This window comes from Struthio camelus, chromosome 1, assembly GCF_040807025.1.
Source record: "Struthio camelus isolate bStrCam1 chromosome 1, bStrCam1.hap1, whole genome shotgun sequence".
In the NCBI taxonomy this organism is placed as follows: Eukaryota; Metazoa; Chordata; class Aves; order Struthioniformes; family Struthionidae; genus Struthio; species Struthio camelus.
The window spans coordinates 25,098,981-25,111,989 of NC_090942.1; the positions used below are offsets into that span (position 1 = coordinate 25,098,981).

Below are 13,009 nucleotides of genomic sequence, written 5' to 3' on the forward strand. Positions count from 1 at the left end.
ACTTGGTATTCTGAGTCTCAGCTATGCTCTAGAAAAGCAGAAATGTGGGCGGAATCCTCACCTTCTGGTACTCTCGCCAAAGCAGCCACTGAATACAGTGCTGAATAAATCCTAGAAATATCAGCAGCAGGAAGTTTTAATTCAAATTAAAGTTACTGAGCCACTGTTCCTTAAAATTATCCCACTGAATGTCTGTGCAGCTGATGGGACAGAATCCTGACAGAATCATTCCAAGTGTAGTGGTAGAGAGTCCCAAACACAGCTTTCAAACCAAATACTCTGGTCTTTACCATGTCTATGTTCTATCAGCAGCGTTACCACAGTCATTTGCCAAATATTGGTATAAGGAGACCTTTCAAGGTCGGTAGTTCTTGGTATTTATTATGGAGTGACTTCTGTTCCATCCTATCTGGATAAGCAAAAAAATATATAATTTGTCACTTACCTGTAACAATGCAAATGAATTGTTAGCCCATAAATATTACTTGCAATTTTTTTTATGGTATCAACAGTAAAACCACAGAAAAACACTTGCAGACCTGTATGAGGCTTCCTAGCAGTTTACAAAGCCTTTTATGTTTGCCACTGCACATTCTTTCCTTTTTACTGTAGAAGGTTTTAAAATCTAATGTAATAAAATGTTGGAGAACTCTCTCCTGCTGTTTTACTCCCTACAGATAGCAAACCCTGTAAGATGAAACAAATGGGCCCAGATTCTGCCCCAAGGAAAAGTGCTGTTCTGAACTGTCTAGAAGCTGGAGTAAGAGCAGTTTTTTAAGCATGTTATTAACATGAGACATACTATGAAATCCAAATTGGACTTGAGAATCCTAACTTGCTCAAGCTTCAAGGGATTCAGGCTTATTTCCAGTCTCCTCCTCCCTATATCTATGGTTAGACAGGCATGGGATATTTTCCATAAAATTGTTGCTGCAAAGATTCATCTCTGCTCTCTCTTTTTGTTAATAACAAGCTTTTGGGGAAGCAGCTCCTCCCTTTATTAGCCTTCATCCAACCAGATAATACTCTTCTTTTACCTCTTTGTTCTTCTTTATGTTTCTGTTCAGTACTTTTTCTTTCTTTCTTTTGCATGAAGTAGAAATTAAGAATATCACTCAATTTTTTGCCAGTTTTCCTAAATGTTTCTCTTCTCAAGAGGCTTGCATTTTATCACATTGATCTTACCTGCTGAATCCAGCGTAGCTCAGAATCAATGGCGAAGGTGCCTACGACTCCATCTGTGTAACAAGAAGCTCTTTAGTTGCTTTTGCATATGTTCCTCTTCTCTCTCTGATTCTCAGTCTAGTCATCCTCTTTCTCTTCTCTGGTCCCATATTCTTCCCCTTCTCATGTTGCTCTTTTCTGTTTTTTCTCTCTTGATCATAGTTTATACTCTTCCTTTCTTTTGACTTTTCTTCTTCCAGATCATTTCATCTCAGTTTCTTTCTTCTACCCCTTCTCTCCATGTGTAAAATCACACAAAGAAATTGTGATAGATTAGAAATTAATAATAGCACTAATCTTGCAGTTCCCTGGTGAAATTCAAGGGTTGTGTCTCCACTAGGCGAGAAAGGTTTAATCCTTCCTTGAGGACACAGAAGCAGGGAATTATGCTAACTAGATGGGGTCATTCTGGACACACTTTTTACATTCCTAGATCTACATAGTGTTTCCTTGATTCATCGTAGTTAAAATAAAACCTACATTAGGATCACTCTAAAGTTACTCTACTGTCAAAATTACCATTTCGAGATGCCTCTTTTTCTTCTACAGAGAGGGTCCTGGATAACTAATGTTCTCATGTAGGCGTGTAATTTAGGTGCTATGAGATAAGGCAGACAAATCTAAGCCCTTTTCCTTGAAGAACTTGCAAATACTTCATGAGCAATGTGGACAATAGGGCTTGGGGGAGTTCTGGTCACAGGTGAATGAAGATCTGTATCAACCTGATGGTCATAAGTATGTTTGCAGCAGCTTCTCTGAATGAATGCATTGCCTCTAGAATGTTCTGAAAGGCAAGAGTTACAAATTTTATTTGTAACTATAGTTACACATAGCTCATTATTGAAGTGAAATGGAAATAATGTGTGATTTCAGAATACAATCAGCTGTTTCAATGAAAGGAAAAACAAACAAAACCTATGTGTTTAGCTATGTAGCAGTATTCCTTCCACAAATTTTAACTGAGGCGCCTGATAATTTTCAGCATAAGTTGCTCTCTGTGCATATAGAACATAAAATTCACGTTATGTAATTCCTTAGACCCTTATTCCCAAAATAGATACACTAGTAATGCATAAACAGTTGTTTTCTGAGCAAATCTCTGCTTCTTATAGTAGACGCTTTAAAAGATAACTTTTAAAAGTGAGCTTTACATAGCTATGATTCTTGACTAAAATGAGGAAATCAATTTAGTAAAAACCTACACAAAAAAATACTTGCATTTGCACAAAAATTAAGAGTTTTTCTTAGTCATAATTACTGTAAGTGTAATAGGTTAAAAAGGGTAATAAAATAAGATCTGCTACTAATACATGAAAACGAAATACAGTTGTTGTAAAGTATGCCCTTGAAATCTGAGCAGTCTGTTTGTCTCGGTTATAAAATATCCACTCATTAGAATGTTTTGTGGATGAGAAGTGGAAAGACACTGATAAACTAAATGTTAGTCTGCTGGCTTATTTCTTTATCAGCCCTAATGACAACACTAATAATCATTCTTGATTCACAACTATTATGCTCCTTATCATAAGTAGATCTTAGTAGTTCTGCATAACGGTCGAAAACATTTATGAATCATAAATATTTGTCATAACTACCTGTGGTTGCAGAACTAAAAGAGAATCTTCTGTAGAGAGCTCTTTGGACCTTATTGAAAATTCTAGTAAAAGTTTGGCAAGAGAAAAGGGTTGGGAACTCAGGTATTTTCTTTAGTTCTTCTAAATATAAAAGCCAAGCTGAAACCCTTTGCTTCTGGACTTGACTTTTCCTTCATTTTCCAGAAATATTCCAACATAGTTTTACTTTGACCTCCATTGTAGTCAATAGCAAAATTTTCCATATCCAGTTGAGGGTACAGAATCAGACTTTACCTGTCTTTCCCTGTCTCTACCAATATTTTGAGTTGCTTCTCAGTGATCATTTATTCTGTGTACTTTGTAATTCACAAGCTGATACTACTTCAGCATTATTATTTATTAACTAGTCACTTGACAAACCGTGTATGCATCCTGCTCTCATCTGTTAATTGATTCTCCTGCTCCTAATTTTAATTTCCAAAAGTTCAGTCTTTCAGTTATTCTTCTACTATACTTGTTGGCTTCAAAATTACCCCTTTATCTGAACTGCTATAATGTGTTTGCTTTATCTTGTGTGATTGGAACTGTGAATTTCTCAAGACATTGAACATGTCTTATACTGTTTGTAGAAGTTGTCATATAAATGGTTGCAGCACCTAAATTGTGTAAATAAACTAAGTGTAAACATCTAGCTTGTTACATCCAATAACTGTAGGATTTTAGTTTTCTCAACTGACAGAGTCTGTTAAAGTATACAAGTTTCTTTTTACAGATAAAATAATTGGAAGACTGATCATGGGTCTACAGGAACGAGGGATTCATTTTTCAGTAATTTATACTGCAATGAGACCTTCAAGGGTGAGTAATATTCAGTGCTTAGAACTGTCAAATTTTTGGCATCTAACAACTTAATATTTACTGAGAAATGCTGTACATGATTACACAACCAAAAAATCTATATTATGTGAGGTTTTGACCAAAAACGATTGCTTGAATTTTCATGTGCAATAGCTCTATCACAGAACTGTTGAAGTCTTGCAGTTCTAGGAGACTATGAATCTGGTACATCTTACTTGTCTTTAGAACATATTATTTTTAAGTAAGGTAGGATTAGATTTTTTTTTCCATTTAACTCTACAGTTGTATAATATGTTCTATGTGGAGACTTGGTTAACTTATCAGGCTTTTCTCGGTGTGGCTGATTCATGTCTAGGCCAGGCCAGTGAAGAGTGAGTGCTGTTAATTAATTGAAGGCTTAAATTAATTGGTGGTTTCATTCCTTCTAGTCAATATTTAGTATTTACAACTGGAACCCAAAATTCATAATTTACACCCTTGATGATAGTCAGAACACTGTTTGTAGATGACATCAAATCATGTTAGCAGTAAGTAGCAGTGGGGAAAAGTTATTTATGCAGAATTATCTGTTTTATATGAGCTACTGGTTATAATCAAGCAATATTTATATTTTAATGCAATTAAATGGAAGACAGTCATGCCTTGAGGAAAACAGAATGCAGCTCCTGTTGAAGAGAGTCGTAGGAGGGATGGACTGTATCCTAAAAAACAGAAAGGAATTGAAAGGAAATTATCTGTTCCAGTGGATAACACATCTGAGCTCCCAAGATGATGCTTCATTTAATTTGAGCTTTGAATTCAAACTCAGAATAGTGTTACTGAGAATACAGAAATTATAATTTCCTTGTCATACGCAACAGGAAAATAATTACTGGAATTCTCTGTTTAGTGTGAGTGTGAACACTGTAGACAGGATCTTGGAAAGATGGAGAGATATCAGAAGGGGAACATTAAGTACAATTCAGGGCATGGAAAACTTGCTTTAAAGAGATATGGAGTGAAACATATTTAGCTTATCCAAAGAAGAGTAAAAGTCAACTTGACTTTTGTTTATAAATTTTATTTAAACTAAAAGTGGATGGCTACCTCAAAGGTGTTATGTATTCAATTAGAATTGATCTATATTTTTGCAGGGAAGTAGGATCTTGAACCAGCGGCTATCCATCAAGGTGATCAGAATGACCCTTTCAGACCCTAGGCAAAAGGCTACTTTAACTGAAGGAAAACAAGAACTCTCTTTGATAATCTTCCTTGCTAACCTTATTTCCAGCGATGGGTTTTCGAGACGAGAGTGAGAGTATGAAGGCAGAGTATCAGGAAGTTCACGTTGCTATTGTCAGTGCTGTTATTTTTCACAGAATCACAGAATGGTTGAGGTTGGAAGGGACCTCTGGAGATCATCCAGCCCAACCCCCCTGCTCATGAAGGGTCAGCTAGAGCACTTTACCCAGGATTGTGTCCAGATGACTTGTGAATATTTCTAAGGAAGGAGATTCCACAACCTCTCTGGGCAACCTGTTCCAATGCTCAGTCACCCTCACAGGAATGAATGGTTTCTCCTCATGTTCAGATAGACCTTCCTGTGTTTTAGTTTGTGCCTGTTCCCTCTTGTCCTGTCGCTGAGCACCACAGAGAAGAGGCTGGCCTCATCCTCTTGCCACCTTCCCTTCAGATACTTGTACACATTGATCAGATCCGTCGTCAGTCTTCTCTTCTCCAGGCTAAACAGGCCCAGCTCTCTCAGCCCTTCCTCATAGGAGAGATGCTCCATATCCCTTCATCATCTTAGTACCGCTTTGCTGGACTCTCTTCAGGAGCTCCATGTCTCTCTTGTCCTGGGGAGCCCAGAACTGGACACAGTACTCCAGGTGAGGCCTCCCCAGGGCTGAGTAGAGGGGCAGGATCACCTCCCTCGACCTGCTGGCAATGTTCTGCCTAATGCAGTCCAGGATGCTATTGCGCTTCTTGGCCACAGGGGCACATTGTTGGCTCATGGTCAACTTGTTGTCCACCAGCACTCCCAGGTCCTTCTCGGCAGAAGGACCTGGTCCTTTTCCAGCAGGTCCTTTTCCAGCAGGTCAGCCTGGAAATGGTGCATGACGTTATTCCTCTCTAGGTGCAGGACCCCGCACTTGCCTTTGTGGAATTTCATGAGGTTCCTCTCTATCCATCTCTCCAACCTGTCGAGGCCCCTCTGAAAGGCAGCACAGCCCTCTTGTGTATCAGCCACTCCTCCCAGTTTTGTATCATCAGCAAACTTGCTGAGAGTGCACTCTGTGCCTTCATCCAGGTCATTGATGGAATAAGTTAAACAAGACTGGACCTAGTACTGACCCCTGGGGGACACCGCTAGCTTCAGGCCTCCAACTAGGCTTTGTGCCACTGACCACAACCCATTGAATTCTGCCATCCAGCCAGTTCTCCCTCCACCTCACTGTCCACTCATCCAGCCCACACTTCCTGAGCTTGCCTGTGAGGATGTGATGGGAGAGAGTGTCAAAAGCCTTGCTGAAGTCCAGGTAGACAACATCCACTGCTCTCCCCTCATCTACCCAGCCAGTCCTTCCATCATAGAAGGCTATCAATCAGATTGGTTGAGCATGATTTCCCCTTTGTGAATTCATGCTGATACTCTTTTACCACATTTCTTGTGGTAAAGGAGAGGGCTTGAGTCTCCAGGAGTTCTGACCCGCTTTTCTTGTAAGTACAGCGTTGATCTTTTATGAAGATCCAAAAAGGAAAAAAAAGATATTCCAGGTCTTTACTGTTTGAAATGAAAGGGAGATGGCCGTTCTTAGCTGCAAATTTGCATTTGGAACAATGGGAAAGAAAAATATTTCTAATTAATGAAAGAATTGGTGTCAAAAGGAGGAATTTTTGTAGCAATGTTAAAAGTCTATTGAATTTTAAAATTCATGCATATTTCAACAGGCTTTTTAAATTAAATAACTTAATTTGAGAAATTGGAATACTTTTAAATAATTAAAGCATTTATTTTAAAATGTTCTGCATTTGAAAAACTAACCTGTTAAACTTTTCTTAATTCTGTAAATTCAAGCCCATATAAAACTACTTAAAGTATTTTTTTCACAATACTTTTAAGTTACTGCAGCACATTTAAGTTACTGCAGCACATTTAAGTTTATCAGCTTCTGTACAGAGTAGGAGAGGCAAAAGGAAAACTACGTTTGAGGGGTTGATCTGTCTGTACATTTGCATATAACCTCTTCTCAGTATGTATTGCATATCTTTCCCTGTGCTTGAGCTACTGAAGACGTGAACTGTTTTGTAACCATAAGCTAAAGGACTGATTCCTTCTGCTTAAGCTATAAAGGCTGTATTCTATTATCCAGGAGTTAACGGGGTCACTCCCCAGTGATAACTGAGAAGATCATTATATATGGGAAGTAAAGACTTTGATCATATGGGAGAAGATTTTACATTACTCAGTACATTTGAAAATCAATACCAATCACTTAATATGAAAGATTTGCATTTACTAAGTAGCTTTTTCCCCACTGATGAAGAAAATGAGTATTTTTCAAAAAAAGACAGCCCCTTCTGATCAGGTAAATTCATTTTACGCAATGAAGCTCCCGTACACTAGAGCTAAGAGGTTATTTCTCTTTGGATAGCTCTACCTTCTTGATGATGGACAGTTAATGGCTTCAGAGCATCTTCTTGTTATATCTGTTCATCCTTCATTGTCTCAAAAGAGAGAAAAACAACTATAAGGGATGTATATATTGAACAAGATTCCAGACTGGAATTTGCCTCACAGAAAATGAATTAATGGGATAAGAAGCTGAACTCTCCTGTGATTGAGTCTCTTTTCTGACTTGTCGAGGAAGAGCTGTTTGCTTTAGTCAGGGTAGCCACGGAGATCCCTTTGGGTTATAGTAGTTATCAGTTAACAACTGCAGTGCAAGATGGAGATTTATGCAGGCTAGTTCCTGTTCTGTTCCAATGTCAAGATTTGAAGTTGGTAGGGTGTTAAGACCCTGAAACAGTGGATGGTTGCTGACCTAGATGAAATGGTTTCATGAACCAGTTACTGATTCCTCTGTATATCGCATTCTGTTATAAAAAAGCTACCTTCCTCCAACAAAGCAACTGTCAGTTCTTACAACTCTTTGCCTTTGTGGTCTGGCTGAGTTACTCTGACACTGATTTTTGTCGCTTAATTTTGGACATTTGAAATGTAGATGTCTGCCTCTGAAGTCATCAACCAAGGCTCTCCGTACAATCAAGAGAGAGAGGTGTTTTTACAGTGTAATTCCTCTGACCTCTTTTGTAGTTGTCTGCTGCAGGATAAGCTAAAACTCACCGTTTGATTTCTCTCTGAAAACTGTAAAGGCAGTCTACATGCTTTGATCAGCTCTATACATATAGTCAGGTAAATCTCACTCAACGTTTTCGATCTTCATGTGTATTAAAAAAACTTGAGCAAACTTTTAAATTACTCCCAAGACTTGAGGAATCTCTTACCAAGAACTTTCTACTCCTTGAAAGTCATTCGATAGCTTTTTTCTGTAGGAGAATCAAAACATTCTGCAGTCCTGGGTTCATTCTTGCATCTGGAAGTAGTTTTCCTTCCAGAGGGAAAATTTCCTGTCTTCCTCAGTCCCCTTGGAGAATGAGACCCTGGGGATGAAGGAGGGCTCCCAGCTCTAATGAGCAAGACCAGGAGAGGCACTGGCCCAAGCTACTGTGCCCTGCTGCCTCCTGTCTGAGCAGAGCGTCCTCTCGTGTCCTGGAATTCCCAAAGCCTCATAAGGGAGGAGGATGTGAAGAACTGAGGAAACAAGTCTAACCAAAGGATGTTATGGGAGTCTACTCTGCTCTTTTTCACCAGCCAGCTCTCATTCACATTAGTTGCTAGAGAAATAACTTCTGTGTTCTCTGATGAATGCTTACAAGCTCCTCCTGCCACTCTCATAAATGGTCTATGATAGTTTCAGCTAATGTGGAGTTCTCGGGAATATATGAATTTTTGTGTTCGTGGAGACTGTGATCAAAGTCACGCCTCATACTTGAGCATGGTGCTAATTGGTTTTGGTTTGTCGTTGTAATGCATAATTTCACCTGTGTCATCGTAAGACTGCATCATAAGTCTCCCTCTGGAGAGATTAAAAAGTGACTGAAAGATAGACATGCCTTGAATCAATCATAAATCTCATTGTATTTCACATACTTCAGGTTCTCTTAGTGTCCATGTCATATTTTTACAAGTTTGCTCCTCAAACTTCTTCAAGACAGTTCTACAGCTGGTGTTTTTTTCCTGGTTTAGCTGAATGCTATTAAAATTACCATGCTGAAGAACCACATATTGCCAAAAGGAGATTTATGGCCACCTGCCAGTTGATATCCATTTTTCTGACTCCACTGTCGGGAAGTGCTGTTTAAACCTTCTCCTCTGCCTTCACATTTCCATATAATTTCTGCTGCACTGGGCTTTGGACTGCTTCATTCTTCATTTTAAAAGCTACCTACTTCAGGTAGTTTCTTTTGGACCTTTTTGTTGACTCTTTGGTCCCACTCAGAGACCAGCAACCTGAATTCTATGGACGTCTGATTAAGGGACTGTTTTTAACTGTTTAACATAATCAGACATTATAATGGGAACTTTCCCATGAATCAGACATTAGCAAAATGCCATTTATAAAGCCATTTGCTAGAGCTGGGATTGTAGAATGGATGTCCTCATGCATCAGTGAGTATGGGAATTTCCTTACTCATTTACGCTCGAGTTCTTCATATTTGAGGAGCAATTATAGTTTGACGTGATATAATAAGGCATCAGTGCAAGAAGAAACCACTGAAATTGCTCATCCTTTCCTCCTCTCCCTCCAGCTTTAAGAGTTCCATTATAGTAAAAATAAACTTTAACTTGTAGGTGAGGAATATGCACTTAATTATTTCCCAGCTAACTCAGATTTTTCTACTTATTAGAGCTAGAGTCATTTTAAATAATTACAAAAGAACTGCTTGAGGCTGGTTGAAGCCAGCTGTATGTCACTCTAGGGGAAAAAGAATGAACATAACAGTCAAATTATCTTGGAAATTGCGTGTTGAGGAGGTGAGAAATGCTTGCTAGCAATTCTCTATGATTCATTCCATGTGCTAGTGTGGAATTCAGGGAAATAACTGCAAGCTAGTGTTTCACCTTTAACCCTAGACTTTGCACTACTCTTTTAGGCATAGACATTAAGATTCGCTTAACTATTTTTATTTTTTTTAATTTTTTTATTTTATTTTTATTTTCAGTTGCTTCTGTAGATGCAGCCTCTTTGTATAGCATTCCATATAAACCAAATTAGAGACTTACAAGGGAGTCAAGGGAGATTAAAACTAAAGACCAGGAAAGCTGACATGGAGTGGTGGAAGCGAGGGATATGTTCATAAAAGCTCTGTCATAGAAAAAAAGAAAATACAGAAATTGATACAATGCAGATAAAAAACTGCAAAGAATATTCTTAAATGTATATTCATACATAGACAAACGTCATAAAAATAAGCAATCAGGTCAAAATTACGGTAAAAGCCTAAAAGTAAGATAGAATATGTGGAATGTCTAACTGTAAACAAGGATATTGATATAACAGGCATGTTAAAAGCTTTCTGTAAGGAAAATGCCAGGATAAAAATTATATAAGAATGACAGAATAGGTGAGTGAAGGAGCGCTGCTGTATCTTAAAGCTACTATGGATTCAGATTGAGAAAGATAAGTATTCAACAATTACCAGACGGTCTTGGAAGACTAAGACTGTACAGAGCATCCAAGTGATCTGAATTTATACGAAAGATGCCATAGACACAAACGTGTGATTTGGTGAATTGTCCTGTAAACTCTACTATGTTGACCCACTTAACTGACCAAAATGATAGCCTAAACACAAGCAGACCACAAGACCGCCTGTGTTGTAGACATAAAAAGTTCAGTCAAGTGAATTCTACCTACATGTCTAAATAGAAAAGGTGTTGCATTATACTGTGTTCACACAAATGAAACAGTGACTGGTCTCTGAAATGCTACAGGAGGCAAGAGATGCTGCAAAGAAAACATACAATAATTCTCAGAGAGAGACTTCATAAAGGTCATGGCAGGCTATCATGCAGAGGTTAGGTTTTGAGATTCTAAGTGAATGAGTGTTGGAACAACTTCTCAGAAATCCTGCAAGAGAAGAAGCAACTTTTAGTCCTGAGCAGTATCCAGGCCTTTTTCAAGATCAAAGTCAATGCTCATTCTGTAGTAGTGACCATTGGGTACTTAATTATAAAGGAAGGAAGAAATCCAGAATATCCATCATAAAAATATATAATTTTTAAAAAGAATTATACAGAAAACCAAGCTTGTAGAACAGGAGTTAAAATCATCAGCTAAAAGAGTAAAATGTTTGTCGTTAGAGTAGAAACCGTTGAAAGAGAATATATGAAAAGCTCGAACTATGTGTAAACCTGTTTTTGAAAGACCACCTCTTTGCCCCCACCCCCAAGGAAACCTCCCAAACTCTCACATGATAAACAACAGAGTGAAAGTGGTGAGGCTAATAGAGGTAATAAAGTCATGCTTCAAAAAATCAAAGTAAGGCTTGCACACGTAAAGAAAAGGAAAAGGAATGTAAATTCTTGCAAGTTAAGTGCAAAATCACAAGGCAAACTAAAGAGATTCTGAGTAATAATGTGCAAAAGACGTACAAACTAATGAAAAACACGTTAGACAGGAAGTCTTTAACAGAGCATTGGATCTAATCAAATAGAAGTCAGAAAAATATGTGACAGCACAAAACCAAATGAATCTGTGCATTGATGACCTCTGTGGTGGAACATAGAGAAGTTCTCACATCAAACACTTTTTTAGTAATCATCAAGCTTCGAAAACTTTGCTGTGGCTAAGATGATAGTAGAAGACATTTCAGAACAAACAATAACATGAATAGTAGCATATCATCAAGATCGCAAAATTTTCACCTAAGAATCTTAAAGAAACTAAAATAAGAAACTATAAAACTATCAATTGTCATGATTCATAATGCATAATGTATAACTTTTATATATACATTAATGTATATTATTAATGTATACATACGTATACATACATATGTAAATATTTAATACATTAATTTAGCCTTAATCCCAGAGGCTAAATCTGGGGTTGTGGAAGTGTGACAAGAGGTTTGAAAAGAGGCTCCGTATTTCTGGAGAAATATAACCAGGAAGCCATACTGGCCAAAGTGGTTGAAACTAAAATGGAAAGAATGTAGATATATGGAGGAGATATAGCATAGCTTCAGTGTACTTTGAGATGGCAGTGTTCCTTTCTATGACAGAGCCATAAAATATGTGGGTAAAAATGATCCTGTTGCTGCAGTCTGATTACGTTTTTTAAGGTTTTGACAGCATACCTTACCAAAAGCTACTAAAGAAATTAGTTTTCTCATTGAGTAAGAAGTGGAATTATTTTTGTGCATAAATAAAAAACTTTGAAGATAGGAAACACAAGCTAAAAATAAGGGTCAATGTTTACAGTGGAGTGTAATTACTAGTGGAATTCCGTGAGGATTTATGTTGATTCCTGTGCTGTTCAATACAATCAGTAGTAGTATGCAAAAGGGGCTGAAGTCTAAAGGTGCTGTAGTTTGTTGATTACTGACAAGCTGGAGAAACAACTCTCAACAGTGAGTTACTAGGTGATAAAATGGCAGATGATAGTCAACATAATGGAAAGCAACACACATAAGGAAAACCTTAAATATGCCTATTACATTGTGATGAGTGGCTGTTACTTCCCTGAAAAGAGATTATGGTGTGATTGTGGGTGGATTTCTTGGAACGTCACAGCACTCAAGAGCAGGATGAATAGCAAGCAGAATGTTACTAATTATTTGGAAAGGAAAAGGAAAAAAAATGGAAAGCTTCAGTTATTTCGCTATGTAAGTCCTTAGTGACTGCAAGTTTGCAACTAGAGCACTGTGTGTGATTGTGGCTACCCCATCTGTAAAGGGATACAGTAGAACAACAGGATGAAAGAGGGAAATAATAAATTTTAAGACATAAATGAAATCTCCAGTAGCATGGACCGGCTAAATGGGAAATAATTATTCACTGTTTCTGGCTGCTCTTCACTGTTAGGACCACTTACAGGCCATAGCACAGGAAACCAAGAGCACCAAATGCCTTGAAACAAACAAATTGAGCTGTTTTCTCACTTTACACAGTTTTGTATTTCATTGATTTGGTAAACTAATGGAAGAGAGATATATCAGAGGACAACATTCAGCTCTGAAAGTCTCTAACCCAAAGATTACAGGAATGAAAGGGAATATTCCGGGACAAGTGCTGTTTTTATTTA

At 37.8% G+C, this 13,009-nt stretch overlaps 1 protein-coding gene across 2 annotated transcripts in view; it reads left to right on the forward strand.

The window, feature by feature from the left end:
- LOC104152141 (V-type proton ATPase subunit S1) overlaps positions 1-13,009 on the forward strand; it is a 58,880-nt gene that overhangs the window by 22,560 nt on the left and 23,311 nt on the right. For both annotated transcript variants that reach the window (XM_009687351.2, XM_009687350.2), the window contains exon 7: positions 3,571-3,656. In XM_009687351.2, coding sequence (XP_009685646.1) covers positions 3,571-3,656 — 86 coding nt within the window. The remainder of the gene's footprint in view (positions 1-3,570; positions 3,657-13,009) is intronic.